The sequence below is a fragment of the Tachysurus fulvidraco genome, chromosome 12 (assembly GCF_022655615.1).
Source record: "Tachysurus fulvidraco isolate hzauxx_2018 chromosome 12, HZAU_PFXX_2.0, whole genome shotgun sequence".
In the NCBI taxonomy this organism is placed as follows: Eukaryota; Metazoa; Chordata; class Actinopteri; order Siluriformes; family Bagridae; genus Tachysurus; species Tachysurus fulvidraco.
The window spans coordinates 16,232,176-16,257,069 of NC_062529.1; the positions used below are offsets into that span (position 1 = coordinate 16,232,176).

At 37.4% G+C, this 24,894-nt stretch overlaps 5 protein-coding genes across 8 annotated transcripts; 2 read left to right on the forward strand and 3 right to left on the reverse strand.

The window, feature by feature from the left end:
- Window positions 1-624: 624 nt before the first annotated feature.
- ddx24 (DEAD (Asp-Glu-Ala-Asp) box helicase 24) lies at window positions 625-5,194 on the forward strand. Its single transcript, XM_027172504.2, has 9 exons — window positions 625-781; window positions 1,098-1,915; window positions 2,328-2,717; window positions 2,799-2,952; window positions 3,171-3,683; window positions 3,916-3,991; window positions 4,079-4,267; window positions 4,503-4,632; window positions 4,739-5,194. Exons 2-9 carry the CDS (start codon window positions 1,132-1,134, stop codon window positions 4,984-4,986), a joined length of 2,484 nt encoding a protein of 827 aa, XP_027028305.2. The 5' UTR covers window positions 625-781; window positions 1,098-1,131; the 3' UTR covers window positions 4,987-5,194.
- On the reverse strand, window positions 4,984-6,663 carry LOC113659601 (ubiquitin thioesterase OTUB2). The gene is made up of 6 exons (XM_027172506.2): window positions 6,449-6,663; window positions 6,235-6,315; window positions 6,032-6,150; window positions 5,867-5,951; window positions 5,567-5,758; window positions 4,984-5,497 (listed from the first exon to the last, which is right to left on the reverse strand). The coding sequence occupies exons 2-6, from the start codon at window positions 6,307-6,309 to the stop codon at window positions 5,285-5,287; spliced, it is 684 nt and encodes a 227-aa protein (XP_027028307.1). The 5' UTR covers window positions 6,310-6,315; window positions 6,449-6,663; the 3' UTR covers window positions 4,984-5,284.
- A 284-nt stretch (window positions 6,664-6,947) lies between these two features.
- Window positions 6,948-9,830, reverse strand: si:ch1073-416d2.4 (coiled-coil domain-containing protein 42 homolog). 2 transcript variants are annotated; one of them, XM_047821274.1, is made up of 9 exons: window positions 9,560-9,830; window positions 9,424-9,466; window positions 8,725-8,901; window positions 8,370-8,527; window positions 8,181-8,263; window positions 7,871-8,043; window positions 7,629-7,739; window positions 7,389-7,505; window positions 6,948-7,302 (listed from the first exon to the last, which is right to left on the reverse strand). In XM_047821274.1, exons 1-9 carry the CDS (start codon window positions 9,664-9,666, stop codon window positions 7,201-7,203), a joined length of 1,071 nt encoding a protein of 356 aa, XP_047677230.1. In that variant the 5' UTR covers window positions 9,667-9,830; the 3' UTR covers window positions 6,948-7,200. The 2 variants fall into 2 exon arrangements, with proteins under 2 accessions (XP_047677230.1, XP_027028510.1); XM_027172709.2 differs by having other exon boundaries at window positions 6,951-7,302; window positions 9,424-9,469.
- A 723-nt stretch (window positions 9,831-10,553) lies between these two features.
- On the forward strand, window positions 10,554-18,506 carry asb2b (ankyrin repeat and SOCS box containing 2b). Of its 3 annotated transcripts, XM_047821882.1 has the most exons (9): window positions 10,554-10,619; window positions 13,081-13,161; window positions 13,451-13,614; window positions 14,183-14,389; window positions 14,773-15,018; window positions 16,182-16,353; window positions 16,873-17,473; window positions 17,920-18,067; window positions 18,211-18,506. In XM_047821882.1, the coding sequence occupies exons 3-9, from the start codon at window positions 13,458-13,460 to the stop codon at window positions 18,387-18,389; spliced, it is 1,710 nt and encodes a 569-aa protein (XP_047677838.1). In that variant the 5' UTR covers window positions 10,554-10,619; window positions 13,081-13,161; window positions 13,451-13,457; the 3' UTR covers window positions 18,390-18,506. The 3 variants fall into 3 exon arrangements, with proteins under 3 accessions (XP_047677838.1, XP_047677836.1, XP_047677837.1); XM_047821880.1 differs by lacking the exon at window positions 10,554-10,619 and having other exon boundaries at window positions 12,963-13,161; XM_047821881.1 differs by lacking the exon at window positions 10,554-10,619 and having other exon boundaries at window positions 12,963-13,161; window positions 14,183-14,338.
- A 141-nt stretch (window positions 18,507-18,647) lies between these two features.
- On the reverse strand, window positions 18,648-21,276 carry LOC113659725 (protein FAM181A). The gene is made up of 2 exons (XM_027172710.2): window positions 20,876-21,276; window positions 18,648-20,627 (listed from the first exon to the last, which is right to left on the reverse strand). The coding sequence occupies exon 2, from the start codon at window positions 20,439-20,441 to the stop codon at window positions 19,611-19,613; it is 831 nt and encodes a 276-aa protein (XP_027028511.1). The 5' UTR covers window positions 20,442-20,627; window positions 20,876-21,276; the 3' UTR covers window positions 18,648-19,610.
- Window positions 21,277-24,894: the final 3,618 nt, after the last annotated feature.

Below are 24,894 nucleotides of genomic sequence, written 5' to 3' on the forward strand. Positions count from 1 at the left end.
GTTTTATGTAGGCCCTGATTATTAAGGCATAGCAGCAGCTGTGATTAGGCAGTCATCTAAAACTTTGTCATCTACAAGAATGATTAAATTACTATTAGCATTCATGACAAGTTTTTTTTATTATTCTAATCCAAACCTACATAGAAATGTTACCTTAAACTTAAGTGTAAAATTAAACTGCACCTTTTATCAGTGTATACATTGTAGAGCATATTATATATTTATAGCAATTATAATCTATTCATTTGTTCGAAGTTTTTCAATTAACAAACAAACAAACAAAAAAATAAAACTTCCTCAAACTAATCATGCTACAATATGGGCTCCCACCTTGAGACAAGTACATTATTTAGTATTATTAAGTTTTGTGGACATCTGACCTTCACACCCATGTGCTATATGAAAGGATATAAAAACAAAAGTATGCTATACTTCCTTTTCTGGAATGAAATCCCTCTTTTTTGTAATAAAATTCCATTCCCTGAAAAAGGCTTTTAACAGAAGCTTTTTCAAGGAGGATTTTTGTGCGACTGGTAGAGAAATAAATGTGAGAATGTTATGAGAGCGATTTTTGACTGGCAAAAACTCGTACGTGTGTATGGAATATTTATAAAACTTTCTGAGAGGTGTATTCTGAGAGGATGGATTTTCGTCGAAGGATCTGGCAACCCTGTCTGTGTCGCCATCGCCACCGCTACAGTAATGGTAGCGCCCTCGTGTAGTACATGCGCACGAGGAACAATTTTTATAAGTAACAACCTCTTACAAAGGTGAACATTCGGTGAGTATTTTTTAAAGCCATAAGGAATTTCGGAATACTACATTGTGTAAAGTATTTAGCTGGTGTTCACTAGTTAAAGCGCACGATTAGGTATTGTGTAAATTAGCATTAGCATTAGCACATATATAACTAAATATATGTTAGGTAGCTAACAAGCTAACACTGGAGTATAAGAGTGTTTATGCTTTTAGAGTTTAATTCTGTATTTAAGACTGTAGTTAAGTATCAAATATCAACACCATCAGTTTTTATTAGATTATATATAATATATTATATATGAATATCCTCATTGATTTTTTCTCTCTCTTCTATATAGCTGTTTCTTTCTTTCTTTCTTTACATAAAGCAAGATGAAGACCAAAAATATGAAGCCAAAGAAGCATTTTGGGGTATCTAAAAGAGGGATCCTTGTGAAAGGCAATTGGAAAGCTGTGGATCTCGATCCCAGCATTTTCGCCACTGAGACCCTGGGAGAAGTGGTGTGTTTTGAAGAACTCTCAGATTATTCCATGGTTCACTCTAAAAAGACTGCAGCTGTAGCTGGGCTGTTACAAAACACAACAGCCAGCAAGAAACGAAAGAATAAGAGAAAAGCCTTTGAAACTGAAGTCGTAGAACATCGTTTGGAAGAAGCTCAGGAAAAAGTGATAATGTCATCTGAAGACAGTCCAGCTCAGAAGCGGAAAAAGAAAAAGAAGAACCATGAGAGCGATGATGAGCTCGGAGATGATGATTTCGAAGACATAGAGGATCAGACGCAAGAAGACTCTGATAATTGCACTGAGTTCGCAACAGAGACAACACAAAATACCAAGAAGGTAAAGAAGAAGAAAAAGAAGAAGAAGAAAAAGAATCAGAAAACTACAGAACAAACAGAGACTGATGCCCATGTAGACCCTGCTAATGAGGTCCAGGTTCCATTTAAAAGAAAAGCCAAGAACTGGACAGATACAGCCCTCTCAAAAACAGCAGGGCAGGAAACTGATGTATCTGCATGGAAAGACTTGTACGTGCCTGATCCTGTGCTAAAGGCGCTGAGCACACTTGGATTTTCTGCCCCTACACCAATTCAAGCTCTTGCTCTTCCTCCTGCCATTAGAGATCACCTAGATATTCTGGGTGCAGCAGAGACGGGTAATGTACATATGGGACATTATGATTTTCAGCTTTCATTGCACTCAGGTGTAAAGAGAAAAGAATGTTTTGAGGGTTTTATAAATGGAGCATAGTCTTGTTTTGGGGAACATAATCTGTGACTGTAGATTGCATTTCAAAATAATGTATAGGCTTTGTGATCTGTGTTAAATGTATAGTGCCTTTACATCTGCATTGAGTGAAGTTTTTTAAAGTCTTATAATTTTAGAAAATGATTATTATTGAACAGATCAGCTAAATACTATGAGGCCTAGGTACTTTACTGTGATTCAGTGTTCCGTAAAAGCCCTAGAATTTAAAATTTGCATTTTATCTAACTCAGAATCAAAATGTCACCTTTAGTGTTGTCCACTATGAACTTAAACTGTATTCTTCTGTCATTGCTCTGCAGGGAGTGGAAAGACATTGTCTTTTGGAATTCCGATGATCCACAGAATATTAGAATGGAAGAAAACCATTGACAGTAAAGATGCAGATGTGGAATCTGATCCTGTGGAAGTGGAGAGCATTTATTTGCCTTCAGTCAGAGACACAGCAGATAAAGGTAGTGTGGACGCTCAAGATGAGGAAGACGATGACTGTGGTTCTGTTGATGACCATCAAAGTCAAAATGATGATACACCAGGAAATGAGGAAGGGATCCAGATCATGAGCTTTAATACAAAGATAGAAGAAAAAGATGATGGCAGGAAACAGCCTTTACTTGGACTTGTTCTTACCCCAACCAGAGAACTAGCAGTGCAAGTCAAGCATCATATTGATGCCATAGCACAGTTTACAGGTCTGTGATATTTTAGTGCAAGCTATTAAAATGCTTTATTTCATGTGCAGGGACTGTACTGATTGTGTTACCTTCAAACAGGTATTAGAACTGCTCTTCTGGTAGGTGGGATGGCACCACAGAAACAAGACAGGATGTTGAAGCGCAGGCCGGAGATTGTTATCGCCACACCAGGGCGCCTGTGGGAGATGATTCAGGATAAACATCCTCATCTGCACAACCTAAAGCAGCTCAGGTAATGCTGTGATGTGTTAATGTATTTTACTTTTCACTTCACATACTTCATCCTGTAGCATATTACTTTATTTACTTATTTATTCATTCATTCATTCTTATTTTATCAGACCTTTCTACCTGCTAATTTAAGTGGTAGAGCCAGTGATGCTTATTAAACTTTGAAACTATTACATTCAATTGGATAGAAATATAAATGCGCTAAACTGTTCTCCTCAGATGCCTGGTTATTGATGAAGCTGACCGCATGGTTGAAAAAGGTCATTTTGCTGAGCTTGAGAACCTCCTGGAGATGCTCAGCACTTCCCAGTTCAACCCGAAGAGACAGACCTTTGTGTTCTCTGCTACACTAACCATGATCCATAGCCTGCCTGCCAGAGTGCTGAACAAGAAAGGAAAGAAAGTGGAGCAGCGCAGCAAGCTGGAGGTGCTCATGGAGAAAGTAGGGATCAAAGGCAAGCCAAAAGTGATTGATCTCACTCGGAAGGAAGCCACAGTGGAGACACTGACTGAAACCAGGATCCACTGTGACAAGGATGAGAAAGATTATTATCTCTACTACTTCCTTCGGCAGTACTTTGGGCGCACTATGGTGTTCGCAAACAGCATTGACTGCATCAAGAGGCTTAATTCATTACTAACTATTTTGGATTTGGAACCACTGCCACTGCATGCTAATATGCACCAGAAACAGCGGTTGAAAAACCTGGAGCGATTTGCAGAGAGGGAAAGGTGAGCAAACTGTGAAAATCATTTCCTTTTATTCATATATGTTCTGTTTTCAGTACTTCAGTTGATTCGAGATTAGCTCTGGGTAGAATGCCTACACAAAGGCTGTTTTAATACCTGATTAAATGTCCGTTACTTCCTTACAGTACCCTGGACATAAATAAAATGATTATGATTAAGATTCCAAGATTAACTTTTGAATTATAGAGTTATAATTCTTTGTTATTGAAAATAGCGGTGTCCTTCTCACAACGGATGTTGCTGCTCGAGGACTTGACATTCCAGATGTTCAGCATGTCATTCACTATCAGGTAACCAGTCATCTGAAATGGATGTTTCTTATCTTTCACTAATTTGCATTTGTAGACTGCTTAACCATTTGTGTCATTCTGGAAAAGGTCCCACGAACGTCTGAGACATATGTCCATCGGAGTGGACGTACAGCTCGTGCTGCCAAAGAAGGTCTCAGTTTGCTCCTGATTGGTCCAGATGATATGATGAATTATAAGAAAATCTATAGGACACTGGGCAAGGATGAGGACCTTCCTATGTTTCCTATTCAGAACAAATGCATGGTTGCCATTAAGGTAATGTGCTTATCTTTGTAGGGCTTCATAGGAAAGTGGTATCATCAAATCTGTTTTATTGTGTAGTTGATGGAGGGAGTAATTACATATTTACGTAAGTTTACATTACGTAATTTACATATTAAAAAACTATTGGGATGCTATTTCAGGACACGGCTTTACTGAATTTGCTTAGGAAACGTCTGTGGCAATATAATGGATTTGATTGGTAGGTAACCACTGTTCAATTCTACAGGAACGTGTCAATGTGGCAAGAAAAATAGAAAAGATTGAATACTTTAACTGCCGTAAGCAGCATCACAATTCCTGGTTCAGGCAGGCGGCAGAGGAAATGGATATAGACCTTGACGACGACTTGCTTTTGGGTAAGTACTGTTCATCTGTAAAATTATTCTGCAGTGATGGTGCTGTATTGATCATGCTGTAAAGACGTGCCTCTTACCAGGTAATAATGTGATTTATATCTTACAGGAGGAGACCGGGATGATGAGAATGACAGAGAGCAACAGAAACTTGTGAAAGGCTTAAAGAAACACCTGAAGCACCTGCTCGGTCAGCCAATCTTTAAAGCCCACATGAAGACTAAATACCCTACTCAGATGGGCAAACTTCAGCTGCCCCAGATACCATTGGGTGATGAAACAGCTCTAATTAGTGTGCACAAACAAAAACAGAAAGATAAACAAAAGAAACAGAAAGGAAAACCACAGCAAATGTAGTGATATATATACTGGTGGTTTATATAATTAACATTTATACAAAATATCCAAGGCCATTTACAGATCACTTTTGTTCCATTAGTGATACATGAACTGTCTTGTAATGTACTGTTTTTGTACTAAAACATTATCTCCAAAACTGAACAGTTTCTTGTTCATGGTCAGTGCGGAAAAAACCTAATTATATACAAATGTTTGAAAACTGTTATTGGTCATTTGCATTATTTTTGATGAAATATGCAATTCGCAGGAGATATGGATCATCCAAAAACAGGTACCATTCTGTTTGGTCCCAACATTATTTGCAGTGTTCTCTGTGCTTGTAAAGAATATCATAGTGAGATGTCTTATAGAGAAGATACAGGGAAGGCTGAGATCCCTCAGGAATGGTGTGGCATGTAAGGTGGCCATCACTGCCCTCCATGGATATAATACACAGACTAATGTCCAGTTCCTCAGATAAAGCCAGGATCTCCACATGATCACATTCCATCGCCATGGTTTCTACTTCCTAAGACAACAAAAGTGAATCAAAACAAGACCTCATCTAATAACTAAATGTTTTAATAAAAAAACTCACGTGAGCACAATAAACTTTTAAATTTGGAGCCTCCACAAAGTGCTGGAAGAAATCAGCATGGCTCTGTAGGTGTGCTGAAGTGAGCAGCCTCAAGTACTGCACCATACTGTCTGAGGTAGCCTGGTCATTAAAAAGGCTTAACAATGTCTCTTCACAATCATCTGTTTCGAGTCGCTCCAGTACACTGTGAAACTTATATAAAAAAAATAATAATAATAATAAATTAAGCCAGTTATTCTTTGTTTGTACCAGGGTGTATTTATCTCTGTGTGTTGAGCTCCTGGTGCTTCATGTACTTACAGTGTTGAGTAATCCTTTAAAAGCATTTTCATCAAATCCTGCTGTTAGGAGCACTTGGTGACTTCTTAGCAGCTTGTCCCGAAATCTGAGACATGCAACACAATTCCTTAAACCATCTGTAGGTTATTGCAGAAAATGTACTGTGGCAATTCTGTGCATGTGTACCTTTGTATGGCGCTTTCACAGTGTAGCAAGCTTTCTACAAGTGTAAAGCAGAGAGCCCTGTAAAAACAATTCCCATCTCCTTTAACTCTGCGGATAAACTCAAACTGCTGCCACGTGTCCTGTACGGAACACGAACGGTTGAGTATGTTTTGGTTTAGAAACATGCGTCATAACAGGATTATTACACGATGGACACGTTATACCTGATGTTTTTCAGCTTCTGACTCTTCTAGTGACTCCATCGCCTCCTTGATTGAGATTAATTTGGGCGTGTCCATCTGAAACTAAAACAACACATGATGCACGAGCGGTTCATTGTACCATAAAGGGCTCGAGACACTTGTGCTGAATTTTGTTCACACCGGATTTTGTTCCTTGGTTTCATTGCTGTCTCTCGCTAGACGTTTAAACACTTACATGATACGGTGCGCAGTCCGAGCTGCGATGAAAACCGAATCCCAAAAGGACAATGAAATACTTTATCTAAATCTCAACGCAAAACAAATGGTAGCTTCTTCCATCATAACGCGGAAACACCTGCACGCGCTCTCACGAGCTCGTTATTGAGCGACGTACTTGAATATTTTGCAATGCTTTTTTTTTGCCATTGCCGGATGCGCGAGCGCACGTCTTTCTTAAAGGGACCGAACGGGTTTTTAAAAAAGAGAAAGCAAAAGTATTTTGCTCTTTACGTGTCTGCAGGGGGCGCCATAAACTCAGTCGGGCACTTGAGCGCAAAGCTAATGCAGTTCGATTCAAATCTTAAGTTTATATTTGAATAATATTGATACTGAAAGAAAAGGGAAAACCTATTTAAAAATGTAATAAAATAAAAATTCCATATTTATTATGTTTGTTAGAAAAAGGGCAACAGTATGCAATTAACGCTAAGGACAGTCCGACACGAACATAACGCATAATAAATTCTCCAAACTTTTTTTTTTACATTCCTTTATTTGCTGAAAATTTACTGTCCAAAAAAGCACTGTATTGTTGCTGCATTTTTGATGCTGCAAAGTGGGAAATTCTTTTATTTAAGTCTCTTATGATCAGTCACTGTATCCGTGTTTTATTACATTGTCTTGGAGGAACTCAGCAGTTCATTTTCACTGTTTTTTTCTACTGCTCTTTAGGTTAACTTTATGGGAGCTGTTTACATTCAGGGCTGCTCATTTTCTTCCTCTGCATCTGCTACTTTTCATCGATTCTGAACCAGAGTCTGTTATCTGCAACGCTCTCCTCTCTGTATCCACTGTCTCCACAATGAACTCCTGCAGAAATAATTATAAGCAGAATCATGTGCTCACTGTGTTCTGTGTGACACAAATACTCCGACAATTTCTGACAATTAGGATACCTTTATCATGTCCATCATGTTCAGGGGGTCCATCTGATGTAAAGGTCCATAGTGTTGCAGGTGGCATTGCTGTGCAATATTTTTTACTGCTAGCAAAATACACCCAATCTCCTCAATCTATCCACACACAAGAAACAAAGCTTTAGACATTCTGGTAAGACATTATAAGGGGGAACATAAATCTTGATCTGCATCTGCCAAGCCTGTGTGTGTTACAGGTTGTGAAATTATATATCAGACCTGATTTCGGGACTGGTTATGTTGATTATACAGGCTCATCTCCATTTGTTTATTCTTCTCTCTTATTTGAGCCCACTGTGTTTGCAGTTTTGACAATTCCTTATTGGACATCTAGTTCCAAAAATAAAATCAGTAGTTTATTCTTGGCTAAGACCATCAGATTGTGTGCTATACCAAGCTAAATTTAGTAACCATTATCACAAATTACACTTGTGATATTTTGATATATGTATGCCACTTACGAGTCTGTTTGTGCTGTGCTCCAGTTTAAGTGAATCCAGGTTGCATTGGCCCTGTTGTAGTTCCTCTTCCAGACTGGTGAGATTTTGCAGCAAGTCCTGCTGAGTGGCGGACAATGTCTCATGGCGCCTGATGATGGGCATCACTAAAGAATCTGAACCGTGTTCCGAATAAGCTGCACATAAGGACATGCAATGCAAATCCTCCTTAATAAACAAAAAGCTAAAGCAGGTTCAGTGTTCTACACAAATTACTTTTGGATATAAATCCGGTAATGTTCTTAATGCCTTATAGCCTATATATATTTTTTACCTTCTGGTAGTAAATCTAGAATCTTCATCATATACTTTTCATAAATCTTATATTTATCAACCCGTTCTTTTAGTTGCTGATGTCTGTGGAGAAACGTAAAAACACAAGTAAAAATATTTTGTATAAATGAATACAGAAACGAGATAATAGTAGCCAGGGATTATTTCTGTCTTTTCACAAATTCCTTACCTGACCTGAAGTTGCTCAAGTTCCTTATATAGATTGGATTTCTCTACTTCCCTTAGCTCATTCTCTTTTTTCTCTTTTTGATATTTCTTCAGAGCACGCTGACGCTTGACTTCATTTTCCCCTACAAATTTTTCAAATTTTATTGCCCTCTCTTTTATCTGTGTAAAGAAACAGGGGTTCAAGGTTCCACAACTCAGCTAATGTAGATTTTAAAATATTTTTGACTTTTGATATTATTAAAACTCAACTACCATCAAATATTTATTGATTTCATTAATATCATATTACATCAGAATTTTCACAAGATGAACTAAACAATACACCAAAGGACAAAGACACATCCTTGGTTCCTTACATCTTCCTGTTTTTCCAGAAGTACTGCCCTTCTCTGTTCCAGAGCCTGCATGCGATCATTGAACTCAAGTCGTTTCCGCATTAACAGCCTGTTTACTTCATCCAGCTGCACTTGTGTCTTCACCACTAGTGTCCTTTGAAGAGTGTTGACACTCGTTTTCAGGATTCTATTAGATGACTACACATTAGCAAGCAAGGTTAGATGCTGTATAGCCAAGCCATGCAGAACATGGTAGATTCAAGTAAGAGCTCAGAAAGATCAATTAATTCTTTATGCTCACATTATTTACATGATAGAGAGAGACCATATTTGCAGTCTTAACTGTGTGTGTGATTGTTAGGTTGTTAGGACTTTGCTTCTACAGCTAAAATTAACTAAGAGCAATGTACTCTGTTGTATAAATTTTGATAATAAAAGTAAATAAAAACATGCAAATGCAGTCTTTTTCATATTAGCATATTGGGAATTCATATTTCATTGTTTTCTGTAACCTGCTTATTAGTCTGGGGCACTTCTATCTACATTCTACCTATATCCATAAGCATGAATATTTGATCACATGGCTTCTAATGCTTAGTAATAATAATAAATTTCAAATAACAATAGGCCTAGATGCAATAGTATTAAAGCATAAACACAGCACATAACTGAACCTGCCTGATTCCCTGAGTTCAGCTCTAATTGTATTAACATACACACCTCTGTTATGACAGGGATGTGCTTGACATTCTCTCCGGGTTCTCTGCTATAAAGAAGAATATATTACTCAGATGATCTGCATGTATTTTCTACCTTGTATTCAATTCACTTAATAATAAGACACATAAAACCATACCCGTGGTCCTCTAACTGCGTTACAAAGATATTTTTCAGCTTGTTTTCCACTTTCAGTGCAAAACGCGGGTCGTCCTTATTCAACGATGGGAGACAGAGTGTATCCATTTTTGGCGAGACGATCAGTCTGCTTTTAATTGTTAAATTAGTAGCCAAAATATAGTCCACGATCTTTACATTTAAATTTGTTTCGGTTTCTTCCGGGTTTTGTGTCCGTCTGAACTTGTGTTGCCTTGTTGCTAAGAGACCGCCGACAAGGGAAACGGGGAGCGTTTTCCCGTTGTCACGGCAACCGCCTCAAAGGCATTCTCTTTATAGTATTCTGCTCTGAAAAGCATCAGACATTTGTACGCCCCGTCTTAAAAAATTTAAATGCCTTTTAAATGCAACGCACTCGTATTTTTCCCAAGTACCCTTAAGGTTCCTTAAGTCATGTTACTCTACTGTACTGCAATTTTTACCCACTGTAGTTTTTAGATTAGCAATTTGTCAGCCACCTACCATTTACTTCATGCACAAGTTTAAATGGTCCACCACTTTCCAAATATTGTTTGGACTGAGGACCATCCTCAATACATCAGTGGCACATTTGTTTGTACATCTTCAGTAACAGGTTTATCCTTTATAACTGGGACTGTGGACATTACGAGCAAATTCGTCCTGTAGGAGACTCCCAATATACCTTTACACAGATTTAAACTTACAACATAACTAATGGCTACTGGCATGTTTTAACCTTGATCTTGACTGATCACATACTGCTTCAAACAAAAGGGCAGAACACCAGCGGCCATGTCTTTTTCTCTTCATCTAATAGTAACCACATTGTTTAGCTTTGCCTGTCTATTTAGTTTTACACAGTTAAGTGCACGGGTTGTAGTACAGAGGCAAATGAGCTTAAGCACTGCTGAGCATGTCCTTAAAAGGTATTTCTAGCTCATGCAGAGCAGCTTGGCCTTTTAGCTCAAATAGGGAGTGAAAACTGGTTTCTCAGATGCACAGTAAGCCAGATGTACTGGATGAGACCAATTACAGAGATTTCTGAAGGTTTTCTTTCATATGTAAGTATTATCATTTAAGTATTGTGCTTCAGGCTTTAAGGGCTATATGTGGTGTTACTTATTTTATAGTCTAACTCACAATTATGTGTTCAATTTTATCGCTATTATTTCTCATATCAACTACAAAGTTTGGTACACTCTGTCTCGTATGCATGCAGTGCAATAAGAGGTGACCAAACCAAAGCATGAATACTACAAATTAAATATGAGAGATAATATGCTTAGATGATTTATTACAAAAATTACCGATCGAGATTTATGATTGCATTCATTTATGTACACAAACAGCCACCAGATGCGTTTGTAAGAAGGTGTGTGGCATTTACAAATAGCACAGCATTCCCACTTGAACAACCTGAAAATGCTAATAATAGTAACGCAGGATTTTTAGAATGATATTGCTTTTTATGCTGCAAGAAGATCCAAGCTCTAACAATATCATAGTTACATCACTTTCACTGCACCTAAAATATAGTCTATTATGATTTATGATAGTATTTCTGAACACATAAGAGCTACATGGAAAAATGCCAGAACCCTCTTGACATTTGTGTTCTATCTTCAGGAGTCTAATTATGGGAAGTCCAATCTGTTATCAGTCCTATCACAGCCTGTTGGCCTACTTCCTAAAATAACATTCAGCTTGCTTAAAGCAAAAGACAGGAACTGGAACTGTCAATTACACAGATTTTCTACTTTCTTCAACTGTATTGAAGTGCCTACATGTTTGTTGTACTTATTTGCATATGTATCTTTGTGTTAGTGCTTAGAGCAGATCAGTAATCTCAGTCAGGATTCTTTCTTTCATAGAAAGATGACCAAAAATACAAACCTCTCTAATTAAAGAATTTTGAAATATCAAATTTTCAACAGCGAACCTGCTGTATTAACATTAAGCTCAAAAGAAAATACAACCCTGGTAGTGTAAACATAATGATTTCTTTGTGTTAAAAAAAATCATGTTTTATTTTCATTTCCTTGGTATGATACATGCTTTGGGATGATCATGTTTTCTCTTGACTATTGTAGTGAATTCATTGGAAGCCTGGGTGTAAGCTGGATGTCATTAATACCATTAATACCATTCATTCACTACACAGCTGAATGCCTGCAGAGAATGCCTGTGTGTGATTGTTAGGTTGTTAGGACTTTGCTTCTAAATCTAAAATTAACTAAGAGCAATCTACTCTGTTGTATAAATTTTGATAATAAAAGTAAATAAAAACATGCAAATGCAGTCTTTTACATATTAGCATATTGGGAATTCATATTTCATTGTTTTCTGTAACCTGCCTATTAGGCTGGGGCACTTCTATCTATATTCTACCTATATCCATAAGTATGAATATTTGATCACATGTCTTCTAATGCTTAGTAATAATAATAAAATGGAAATAATAATAGGCCTAGATGCAATAGTATTAAAGCATAAACACAGCAAATAACTGAACCTGCCTGATTCCCTGAGGTCAGCTCTAATTGTATTAACATACACACCTCTGTTATGACAGGGATGTGCTTGACATTCTCTTCCGGTTCTCTGCTGTATTAACATTAAGTTCAAAAGAAAATACAGCCCTGGTAGTGTACACATAATGATTTCGTTGTGTTAAAAAAAAAATCATGTTTTAGTTTAATTTCCTTGGTATGATAAGTGCTTTGGGATGATCATGTTTTCTTTTTACTATTGTAGTGAATTCGTTGGAAGCCTGGGTGTAAGCTGGGTGTCATTAATACCATTAATACCATTCATTCACTACACAGCTGAATGCCTGCAGAGAATGCCTGTGTGTGATTGTTAGGTTGTTAGGACTTTGCTTCTAAATCTAAAATTAACTAAGAGCAATCTACTCTGTTGTATAAATTTTGATAATTCACTACACAGCTGAATGCCTGCAGAGGTAAATGGAAGTCAATCTGGAGTAGGAACACTCCAGGGATTCATGATGTATTACAGGGATGTGGTAGAATAGTGCTTAAGACATTGTACTACTGATCGGAAGGTCATGAGTTCGAATACCAGGGTCACCAAGCTGAGGGCCCCTAAGCAAGGCCCTCAGTTGAAATAAATAAGTTGAAAGAAATTGTAAGACACTCTGGATAATGGATACGGGTGTCTGCTAAATACAGTAAATATAAATGTATTATCTAAAAAAAGTTTATCACTGTATCGTGGTGATGGCATGATCAGCAAGCCTGTGCTGGAACAACACGAAAACCAAAACAGAAAGACAAAGCACGCCCACTACATGATGTCATTTTGATAGTGTGAGCTGCTCATACATGGTAAACCTCAGCGGCCTCCCCCACATGTCAATGCCTAAAATTACCTCCGGCAACAGCTGAGCCCCAGCACTCTCTGGCTCTTCTTTCTCTCTCGCACTCCCGATCCCTATCGCTTGTTTTATGTGAATATGACTCGGTTTAGTTATGCGGAATATCTTTCGTTGTTCCATTCCAGTGGTGTGAAAAGTCACCGGCAGCGTTTTGACAGCGGAGCGCGGTGCGAGGACTTCGGTGACGTCACAGCAGCCCCACCAGAGTGAGTCCTTTGTTTGTGGTTATTGTCCAATGCAGATGGTTATTCCAGCTGGCCTTATTTCCATAAATCATGTGCGATATCCATTTTCCAATATAGTCGTGTGGTTTCAGTTATGATAAATAACAGCAATTTACTTCTGATCATTTCAGAGGCATGCATAGATGTCAGATTTATTGATGCAGGATTTTTTTTGAAGTATTGTTAACCCACTATACCAAAGAACTTCCTATGTAATTTGCATGTGTAATATAATGATGCCATCATCGATCAAATTATATACATTTTCCAGGGAGCCCATGATGTTGGCAATTAGGAGAGGTGATGTGCAGACAGTGACTGAACTAGCAACATCCATATCATGCATCCAAACCCATAGTGCAGTGCACGACTGGACAGCCCTTCATGAAGCAGCGTATTATGGGCAAGCTGACTGTGTAAAAGCTCTACTTAAAGGTAAACACATGTTCTGGATATTTACAATTGTATAGAATCTACCAAAATGTTAGGTTTCTCCTTTTTTTGTCTCTCATAGTTTACTGAAAGCAAAAGCAGCCTGAGATTGCAGCGGAACAGAGTTTACTGCTGTAATTGTTTCTGCAGAATTTTACATGGAAAGATAAACTTGCTCAGCAAGTTGAACGACTGTTTTGTCCTTGTTCTTATCATCTGCAATGCAAAATAAATGATTTTAATCTAGAATAGTGGGAGACATATTTTCATGCATGTCTCCTCAATGTTAGGAATATGTGACTGTTATGAACTACTGAGACATTTGGCTGGTCCCACAGGAAAAAATGCTTTAAAAAGCAATTGAAATACCTTTAATATTTTTAATTAAAATAAGTAAGTAAAATTTAAAAATGAACCAAACGGTTTTCTTTTTGGTTGCTGAGGTTAAGGTTAGGTTAGACATAGGTGTAGAATAGCAATACTTGGCTGCATTATTAATATTACTGGGTGTCCTCCAGGACAGTATAACAAACTTGTGTGTTTGTGTTTATGTGGTGCACGCTTAACACAGTTAAGCCTACTTCAGTAGATAAGCGCACTCTTCAAGAGCAGACTGCACTTCTAATTGCAACTGATGGAAAGCACCTGGAGTGTGTTAAATGTCTTCTAGAGGCAGGTGCAGACCCAGATATCAGCAATAAAAACAAAGAGACACCACTTTATAAAGGTACAGACTGCTTTATTTTTTATAAACATCATCAACATATTATGTTCTTGTGTAAGTATAGTTCATGTGTATGTGTATGTGTGTGTATGTGTTTGTGTGTGTGTGTGTGTGTGTGTGTGTGTGTGTGTGTGTGTGTGTGTGTGTGTGTGTGTGTGTGTGTGTGTGTGCGTGCGCGTGCGCGTGTGTGTGTGTTTAGAGTGTGAGTGTTGTTAAACTACCTGAGGTTTTTGTACAGCACAAATAGTGTTTTACTATATACAAATTGGTAAAAAAAAAAAAAAAGCTTCAGTGTCATTTGGCATAGATTCTTCAAGTATTTAGAATTGTACTGGAGAAACACCTCTCTTCCCAAACCACAGCAGCAAAAAAAGTCTTCTACAGCATAACAAAATCAACAGTTTTTCCTTTCATTTGTTTTCTGTCTGTACTTTCAGCTTGTAAAAATGAGAGCATTGACACAGTGAGAATGATCCTGGCATTTGGAGGTTCAGTAAACCAGCGCTGCCATCGTGGCTGGACAGCTCTCCATGAAGCAGTGAGACGGGGGAACATACAACTCTGTGAGGTTCTTCTTCAGGCTAGAGCTGCCATTGATGCCACCAATGCTGATGGTATCACTGCACTTATAGATGCAGCTCGGCATGGCAGCACAAAAATTGTGAACTACCTCATTAGTAAAGGTAGGCTTACATAACCTCTGGATATAAAATGTTTAACACATTTTATCATCACTGGTAGGCTGACAGGAGGTCTAGTGGCATAGATAACAAACTCTGATATTTCAGTAGCTTTGTAGTGTAGGTGTAATATGCCATATGCCAAGCTGGCAATGCTTATTTACAATGTTTAATTAGCTGTTGTGGGTGAAAATGGCACTGCAAGATTCCTAGCCTTCACTATAAATACATCACACCTCAGCTAATCAGAAACCATTATGGATAGAGAAGATTAACTGAGCAGTACCTAATAATTTATTGTCCTCTCAGTACGTTTCACATCAGATGAAATCAGGTTACTGGTAGTGGATGGTAGCAGTGCTCAAAAAACTTGCCCGATAGACACTTTTGTTTCCTTGAGCAAGAATTTTAACCTTCAGCTACATCGATTGGAACTTTCTTTTATAACAGTGTTTGCAAAATTCTCACATCTATTCATGTGAAAAACATAAAAGGAGACTGACCCCATCTTGGGTCTCATCAGCAACAAAAGCTTGTAATATACACATGAACATGTGGACTTTATGGACTTATATCAGGGAAATGTCTAAAAACTCTGTATGAATGGTTATTTTTTATTCAATGGTAGAATTAGGAGTAGATAAAGAAGATGCAGGATATAGTTTGATATTATTCAATAGATATTTATATTTAAGGTTAGAATTATAATTTGTTTAGAATTGTGGCAAATTACCATTTTTACTCAGACAGACAGCATGTCCTTACTGTTTACAAAATGTTCTACTTTCATGCAGATGACTTGTGCAGTTTGATAAGTGAGTGCTCAGAAATGTACCCAAACATAAGCAAAACCACTTCTTTCTGCTCACCTGGGAAGTCTTTTACTGTACTATTACTTGTTGCATACCTTGATTAAAATGTGTATTACACAATGAGTCACTATATTATAAGCAAAATATCAGTATACAATTCATATATATGTGTATTTAAGGAGTCAGAAGTAATAGGTTTTTCAGATTGCCAGTAACTGACATTGACATCGAGTGAAACATCATAACATTTTTCTGTATTTTAAGTGTTTTGTTACAGTACCTTGTTTGGCATGTGCTATTCTATTTTGATTGGAAAACTAAAGTCCATAACTCAGCTGTTTTATATCTTTCAAGGTGCTAGTGTGAACCTACAGTCATGTGAAGGGACTACAGCTCTAAGTGAAGCCTGTAAACATGGTCATAGAGAAACAGTAGACTTGTTGCTCAGACTTCATGCAGATGCCAACAAAGGCTCCAAAAGTGGACTTCTGCCTTTGCACATTGCTGCCCAACATGGCTATGAGGAGTAAGCACAATCATCTGCAAAATACAGATATCTTTGTATTATACATAAGTTGTTATAAACATTAATATACTTTTAAAATTATTACACATAAGTTGTTATAAACATTAATGTGCTTTTAAAATAGTATCTTCAAGACAGCTGTAGAAGAAGTTGTTGTCAATGACAGGTGTATGTCAGCAGTATGACATAACCCAACACTGACTCCATATAATAGCACCCTTTTAGGGGGAGCAAGACATTTGGGTGATGGGGGCAGGGTGGGAGAGCAGGTGGTTTGACAAAGTGCATTATATCAACAGTGCCTGCCTTGACAGGTGATAAAAACAAAACATTTGCCTTAGGATGCAGCTGCCAAAAGTGACACTATAGCTCAAGTGTGCTAAAGCTGTACAGAGTATAAAATATACAAATGATCTTTAAATTCAAGCCTTTAAATGAGTATGTATGCCAACACTGGATAAATAAGTAGATGCTAACATTCTATGCTGACTGTTAATTTTTCTTGATTTATATCCCTAGCATTGTGGCCTTACTGCTGCCTGTCACTAGTCGTGCAAAGATACGACAAAGTGGCATCACTCCCCTTCATCTGGCAGCTGAGTTCAACCAGGAAAATGTTGTCAAATTCTTGATAAAATCAGGCTGTGATGTAAACACAAGGATGTCCCATGAACGCTCATCCATGTTTCATGACCACCGCAGCACAGCTCTGTACTGTGCAGTCATAGCTAGTAATGCAGGAGTTGTGGAGTTGTTGCTCAAGGCTGGTGCAAACCCCAACTTGGACCCCCTCAGCCCACTGCTAGTTGCACTACGACAGGGCTGCTTTAGAACTATATACACACTTGTGAAACATGGAGCAGATGTTAATGCTCATGTACCAGCTCATCCCACTGATTTTCCAGGAACACTGTTGTATACCCATAGCATGGGAATTTTACAATTTCTATTGGACAATGGATGTAAGGCACAGGAATGTTTCAGGTGTGATCATACAGAGCACAAGCAACCTACTAACCAAAGCAGAAGGGTGCACATAGGACAGAGGACTCACACAGTGACAGGAAATACATTTCCATCCCAATCAATCTGCACAGAATCGACAACCAGAAATCTACAGGTACAAAAACAAAACTGTGTCTTCACAATTATTTTTGATTTAAAAAAATAATTGTTTAATTTGTTTATTTGTATTATTCCCCCTACAGTTATAACTCCAACTGGACACGTATTATTTGTAATCATTTATTAGATGTTCTCTTCTCCCTCTTCTTAACATTAAATAGAGGCTATTTCATTTAAAAATGATTTCCACATAATTAATTAAATCTTTATTATTTAAAAAAAAGTTTTGTATTGGATGTGTAATTTATTTTAAAATAGAGGGTTTCAGTCCACTAGTATATGTTAATGAACATAACACTAATTTTGTTGAAAATTGCAATTTAGTAAAACACCAAAAAAATTTAAATTAGTTCTACATAGCAGTCTATACATTTAATGTGTCTGATATCTGCTCTAATTAATCTTAAAACCTTTTTTAATGTGCCCAATCTCCGTTTCCAGTTTTGTGAGTGGATTTCCTCTGTGAGTCATTTGGCTGCACCTCTTATCACCTTGCTATTGGATCATGTTGGAAATGTGCAACTGTGTTACAAACTCGTTGAACAATTAAGAAGCAAAAAAGAGTGGGTTACCATTAAAGAAAAAGCATGTAAGTAGTGTTGTCTAATTTTTGTTCACTTTTATAGATTCTCTTGTATACATTAACCAGTGTAATTACATATGTAGCTGGTGTACATGTAACACCACTGCATTTAAGTTATTGTACTATGACCTATTTACCAATTTTCACAGTGTCTCCTCGTCCACTGATGCATCTGTGCAGGCTGACGGTTCGTGAGCAAGTTGGTGCCCAGAGACTAACCTTTCTAAATACTCTTCCACTACCAGGCAGACTGCTCCACTATTTGTGCTGTTCACAGAACAGCAATACAGAATATACAGTCCTAAACATTGGGTCTGCACACACATAAATTGCAGGTTACTTGAGATTTCTATTTTAGTTTTTTACTAATACAGGTTGTATCAGTTGTGCTTTTTGTGGTTGTTCACACAATTGTATCTATTTAATAAAAAGAGATGAAAGATCACATTTTAGGTACTTCTAATTTATGAAAATTAGTATGTATACCACTGCAATTAACCATTATCCATAACACTGCAAAATCGATGATAATCTACATACTAGTAATTACTAATAAGCACTTACTAAACTGGAACACACAGACTGAACAAGCTTTGTGTGTTGTGACTAAAAACCGCATTGACACATCATGTAATGTCTCCTCACTGAAAACGATATCATTATCAGTCATGTAATGTGTTTGTTTTGGGGGTGGTAGTCTTCACCATATCATAGGCCCACATCAAGACAAAATGTGCATTCTTAGTGAAATGCATGAATTCCACAGATGAAACATGTAGAAACCTGCTTGCACTGAAATGTTAATATGAATATCCTTGTTCAGAATTTTGTTGGTGTGTTCTTTAGATTGGTTGATTAGGTGTATTGATCATATCTGGATTTATGCACTGACAAGTACAAGATGAATATAATATAGGTTGTGGGAGGAAAACATATCTGAAGCCAAAACTGTGAAAATAAACATTAAAATATTAAAATAACAAAAAATGAACAAAAAATATTAGTCATTTTTTAAAATGTTTTGTTGAAACAATCATTTGAGGTAGCTGGTAGTGGATTCTATCTATGATGAATAATCCAAAATTTACATGTATTACCCAGTTTTGTTTTGTTTTCAATCCAAACCCTATAAAAAGTGTTTGTTATTAAATGTCCCATTTCCTGTATAGAACACACAACATTATTATTATTTTACATAAATAACATTACATTACTTTAATCCCAAATAACGTATATTTTAACTACTATTCCAACAAGGTTAATAATCTATGAAGTGTTCAAGTTTCTAAAACAATGCTGGTAAACACTAGACTAAACCCAGCCTTAGTGGCATAAGAGTATAGCTTTTTTTTCTGAGCATGCTACATTTTATTTGCCCTTTAAGTGCTTCATTAAGACATTGACAGGCCTAAGGCTTCTAAATGTCGTCAATATTTACATATTAAGACAATGAATACAGACTCAAATATTTAAATGGAAAAATATTTACAGTTCGTGATCTTCGTCATTTGTATCAATGACAGTAATGTTCAGGCAAACCCGCAGACCCCTAAATAAAACCGAAGACACTGAAAATAGACGAAGAGACCGGTTTGGTTGGAATTGGCTTGACTACGACGTGCGGTGAACGGTATTTCAGGCCATCCTTCATTTTTTGCGTGTCCAGTTCATTCGTGGGTGTTTTAGCCCTGAGCCCTGGTTCGGTAAATGCACTGTGTGGCGTTATAAGGTGGCCGTGGAGCAGACGGTGTCCATGGCACTGAAGCGGACAGTAAGCGCACACAGCCACGTTGGTGGAAGTCAGATCCACCTTAAGAGGCTCCAGGTCTAAAGATCCTCGCCGAACGCGCAGCCACGAGTTCGCTTTCAGTTCATCTTCAATCCTGGTCCTTTTCTGTCCATCAGTCTCGGCAGATCCGTACCCTACAGTCCCGTTCGTGTGGGTTTTCCACGCATATTCAAAACTGATGTGAGAGGAGCGCGGTTCTTCCCAGAAGGAAGCCGGGAGCTGGCGTTTGCGCATGGGAATGTGGCCTGGTGCGCTCCGGTTTTCACTGTACGGGTTTCCACCCACGTTCTCTTCTCCACATGTATGTGTATTTTGCTTTTCGTTCAAAAGGTTTTTAGCACGTTCGTGCGTAAACATAACACGCTTGTCCTCAGGCAGTTTAGCAGCATTGGACTCGCTGATTCTGTATGTGTGGCAGCGAGGCGTCCTCGGGCACTTCTGCGAAAAACGCTTTAGCTGCTTTTGAAGGTACTTCCTGTGGTCCACGGAGCGTCTGCAGGGAGCTGATTTGTCCAGGGCCGCCTTGATGTCGCTTGAGGCCAAATTCACAAAGTTAAGTAACGTTTTCACTTCGCTGTCAGAGCTTGCCATTTTTAACCAGTTTATCTTTTAAGCCATTCCGCGTCTGCAAATGTTCTGTACGAAAAAAGGGATACATGTGAATTTTTCTCCATCTGAAAACAAAGCATCCCAGGACAATCTCTGAGGAGTTATATGGGCTGCATCAACTCAAGGGCCTTGAAGATCCTTTTCGCCAAAAAAAAAATGTAATGGTTCCTGAAAAGAACATTAGTGTTAATAAATACCACAAAAGTGCAGAATTAAACTATTTAGGCTGCAGGTCAAATGAATTTGGGGGCAGATGATGCCCAGTTTACAGCGTTTGATTGTGCCCTTATGGAATCATTTAAAAAATAGGCCAACGCCACCCAGCATTCATTGAAGATGTTTACACTTAAATCTCAACTTATTGCTGTAAATGTAACCAAAAACAAAAATCTTTAAAGGTCTCTATTAGAACTCACTTTTTTGTGCAGAAACCTTGTCCAGCTTGGCTGCCCTCTCTCTACAGTAGTTTAACCACTTGAGCAAGCTGAATGAATATAAACTTCGTGTAGTTATGGTGCTTCCTTTGAGCCAATCAGCGACCTCAATCCTCCCTCAATGCCCCCCAATGAGCTCGCGCGCTCCCCGCCAGCGAATTCTTTCCCCGAGCATATTGTTGCCATGGTAATCCCCAGAGATGAAGCAACTAATAGTTGCGATATTTCTTTGTTGTTTTTTTTAGACGGATACATTCGAGACTTTAAAGTGTTGCAAAAAAAAGTTGCCCGGTGCGCAAAGTCTTATGGGTAGCTTAACACCATCAAACGCTTGGTTCCCGTGCTGGCATGCTTCAGGGCAAAAGCACAATGCGCGCTTTTTTGGATTTCGGGGCCACTTTTAACTGTTCCGATCGAACACTCTCTCCTCTTCACCTAAGAGTGATGTCAGAAGCAGTTTTGAAGGGGGGTCCCTAAAAAAGGTGGGCATAACCATGGAAAGGGGGCTTGAGCGCTCAAGAATCTTGTCTTTCTGTTTGCCCCCTCAATCGAGCCGCACAAAAGCTGAATTACTCATTCAAACCTCGCCGGACAAAGGCGGAGGAGCTTGGATAGCACTCCCTGCATTTGTAGGCAAACATTTAGAGACCTAAATCGAGTCGTCGTGAAGGAGAAAGAGTTAGACAAAGCCCATAGAATTGCCATCAGCAAACATTTTCCCGTGTCATATTAGCGGGGTCTCCATGACTCCTTCTGGCCCGCGGACAATAGCGCAAGTTTGCACACTCGAATACTGTCACCCTGCCAACGGCGCCGAGGGCCGCAAACAGGACAATCCCCGTGCAAAAAAAAAGCACGGGCTCCGCAGGGAAGGTCGTGGCAGAAAAGAGGAAAAAGGGACTTGTGAAATGCTAATTGAGCTCCGGCCCACATTGAGAAGAGGAAAAGAGAGAAAGCTACCTATCCACCTCCTTCTCCAGAGGCCTATTAGTGCTGTGAGGAAGCAGCTGTCTGGACAGCGCTCTTCAAAGCATGTCCCAAAACTTTTAACTTCGCATGGTGGTCCCTACAGCATAAAGCATCAAATCTGCATCACGTATTTATACATATACACATTGTGTGTATCTTACCACTGTTTATTATTATTATTATTTATTATTAATGAAATTGAAGAATAAATGTATTTGTTTTTATTTATTTAATTTAATATTTATGTTTATTATTGACAAACACCTTTAATACATATTGAAAGCCAACTTTCTTAATCATGTACCAGAATCTGCTGCACTAAATCTATATGACAAGACTCCATTGCCACTTTCTTTTTTGTTTTCACCATCTCAAAAGGGCAATTAAACAATAGTGCAATCCTTTCAAGGCTGTATGGGTGATTGAAGAGACAAAGAAAAGGGACGAAAGGAAAAACTAAGATGGGCTATTACACCCTTCTGGTTACACTGATAGCCTGAAGAAGATGGATGTTGGTCTATAAGACAGAGGATTGATTCATCTTTCAATCAAAGTAATGGAAAAGTGTAAAATGTAAAAGTGGATTAAACTAAAAAAACTATAGGTAATGGTTACAATCCTTGCATTTGTGACTATCTATCTATCTATCTATCTATCTATCTATCTATCTATCTATCTATCTATCTATCTATCTATCTATCTATCTATCTATCTAAAAGTCATCACACCATGTTCAGATTCCACAAAGTTTGGCTTTATAGCAATATCAAATGAAGTTCATACTTGCCAAATGCAAGTTTGGAGACTCAGAGATATATTGATGCATCCAACAAATATACAGTATGCATTTATTTTAAAATTATTGTAAAATAAATTGCATTTATTAAAATGATTAAGAAAGCCTTCACATTATTTAACCAAATGATAACTATCCCGATTAAGCCGACTACATTCTGCAGACAAAATCATTCCAGATATCTTAATTCTGAATCTATTTATCTCAAGGTACATAATTTGCAATTACCTAGGACATCAATAATAAGTTTTTGAAACAGGTGTCCTCGAAACACAAAGAAATGCTAATGAGTTATTGTGTGTATGCATTGAAAAAGGATCGTACTACCAATGTCTCTCACTAGAGGACAGCATTGCCTTGGCAAAATTAACACTGCTGTCTTTAAGACAAGAAGCAGGTCTGTGTAATTGTATTCCATATGCTTTATGCTTTATTTCACAACAGCACAGACAAATTCTCTCAAATAATATATAACATAATATGATTTTTCCTTTGTTTTTCATTACCTTTGGTAAATATATCACAATAGCAAAAAGTATACTGGTATTTGTTTGATTTTATATTTATCTTTTCCAAACAAAATAATATGTCTCTCTCTCTCTTTGACTATGAGTGCTTGCATGAGAGTGTTATGACACATATCTCCTCCAACACTAATAGTATTTTCGGAGACCTTCAGTTACCCATGGTACCTGGCAGACCTCTGCATTGCTAAGCAGTGATTTTATTGGGTCCATCCTCTGGAACAAAATAAGATTAGCCTGATGCAAGGCTAGGAGTTTTAAATGTACGGTCTACCTCTCTCTTTATCACTAATAACATAAAGACCTTGAAGCTCTGTTATTGTCTTTGCACATTCTAAAACCTTTAAAACCCACATTTAAAAATCTTGTACCCTGAAGCTGCCTTTCTACATTTCTGAATGCTACTACATTTAGATTGAATCTGTCCCAATAAAAGAATGGGAGCATGAAGAGATTATTTCTATTAAACCAAGAATTTTTTCAAGTCAATGAAAACTTTAGTAGGGCCCATATTGATAGTGAATTATACCATAGAAATAAAGGCATACAATAGTTACATACAAGTATCAGTGGTTAAAATCCTGATTAATTTATTAAAAGCTAACCAGCAAAACCAATTAACATATATTAAATAACATGAAGTTTGTTAGTTTATGATGATTGTTTTTCCTATCAAATGACTGTAAATGCTTAAATAAAAAAATGATCGTTATAATAATGAATTAAAATGAATTGGATCCATGAAAACAATTAACACTGGTCCAAATTAAATATATATGATTTCAGTAATTTTTAGGTCTCTGCTTTTCATTTCAGTGTAGATGTGTCTGATCTGTCTGTCTAGAAGTTGAAAGGAATGAGTGGAGAATGACATATGGTGTGGTGCAGCTGGAACCCCCTTTACTGAACAGAAGCCAACCTGTCTCTAAACATGCAAGCTGGTTATGGAATGTGAATATGTGAATATGCCTTATGCCTTGTAGCCTTATAATGTGAGCTAAATAACAGCTTCCCTTTTTTGTAATAGTTTTAATATGTTTCAGTTCTGTAGCAGGTTGAATATACATGTAACAATGGTAGTGAAGCTTAATACAGATTAAATGTAAAGTAAAATAAATCTATTCATGAAAGCAAAAGGCTTTTTTTCATTACATTTGCCTTTAAAATATATTTAAAGGGCATTCTATGACATTTTGGCATTCTGGAATGACTATTACTCATGTGGCATTTGCAGGTTATATATATATATATATATATATATATATATATATATATATATAAACAAATAATCATCTTAAATAGTCTGGAAGATATTTTCTATATTTTGTATATTCTCTATACTTCTCTATATATTCAAAAAATACACAAAGTGTTCTCCTTATTAATTAATAAAGTGCAAAAAATAAACTACAAAAAATAGTGTGATCTTTAGTATAGCTCATTATCATATTTAGTATAACACTAATCGTAAATGTTAAGTCACTAATAAAAGAGTGCCTAATATACATTAGCAGTGCTCATATCTGACCACAGGCTGCAAAACACCTCCATTACCACTCAGTAACAGCTACCAACCAGTTAGATAGCATGTCATTCCCCATTAGTGTTATTCACAAGCATCAAAAGGGTGAAAATGGACTGAATGCAAAGAATACAAAAGAATACACTTAGAAATATAATTGAGCTTTGAATGATGTATGTTTGAGTTGATA

Excerpts from the sequence above, each read along its gene's own strand:
- ddx24 (XM_027172504.2), top strand. The coding sequence starts at position 1,132 with ATGAAGACCAAAAATATGAAGCCAAAGAAGCATTTTGGGGTATCTAAA. Across the intron at positions 2,718-2,798 it reads TGCCATAGCACAGTTTACAG|GTATTAGAACTGCTCTTCTG; the intron begins GTCTGTGATATT and ends ACCTTCAAACAG. Across the intron at positions 4,268-4,502 it reads AATGCATGGTTGCCATTAAG|GAACGTGTCAATGTGGCAAG; the intron begins GTAATGTGCTTA and ends TCAATTCTACAG.
- LOC113659601 (XM_027172506.2), bottom strand. The coding sequence starts at position 6,309 with ATGGACACGCCCAAATTAATCTCAATCAAGGAGGCGATGGAGTCACTA. Across the intron at positions 5,952-6,031 it reads TGTGAAAGCGCCATACAAAG|ATTTCGGGACAAGCTGCTAA; the intron begins GTACACATGCAC and ends TGCATGTCTCAG. Across the intron at positions 5,759-5,866 it reads TTAAAGGATTACTCAACACT|TTTCACAGTGTACTGGAGCG; the intron begins GTAAGTACATGA and ends TTTTTATATAAG.
- asb2b (XM_047821880.1), top strand. The coding sequence starts at position 13,034 with ATGACTCGGTTTAGTTATGCGGAATATCTTTCGTTGTTCCATTCCAGT. Across the intron at positions 13,162-13,450 it reads GTCACAGCAGCCCCACCAGA|GGAGCCCATGATGTTGGCAA; the intron begins GTGAGTCCTTTG and ends TACATTTTCCAG. Across the intron at positions 15,019-16,181 it reads GAACTACCTCATTAGTAAAG|GTGCTAGTGTGAACCTACAG; the intron begins GTAGGCTTACAT and ends ATATCTTTCAAG.
- si:ch1073-416d2.4 (XM_027172709.2), bottom strand. The coding sequence starts at position 9,666 with ATGGATACACTCTGTCTCCCATCGTTGAATAAGGACGACCCGCGTTTT. Across the intron at positions 9,470-9,559 it reads ACGCAGTTAGAGGACCACGG|CAGAGAACCCGGAGAGAATG; the intron begins GTATGGTTTTAT and ends TCTTCTTTATAG. Across the intron at positions 7,740-7,870 it reads AGCACAGCACAAACAGACTC|ATGTCCAATAAGGAATTGTC; the intron begins GTAAGTGGCATA and ends TTTTGGAACTAG.
- LOC113659725 (XM_027172710.2), bottom strand. The coding sequence starts at position 20,441 with ATGGCAAGCTCTGACAGCGAAGTGAAAACGTTACTTAACTTTGTGAAT.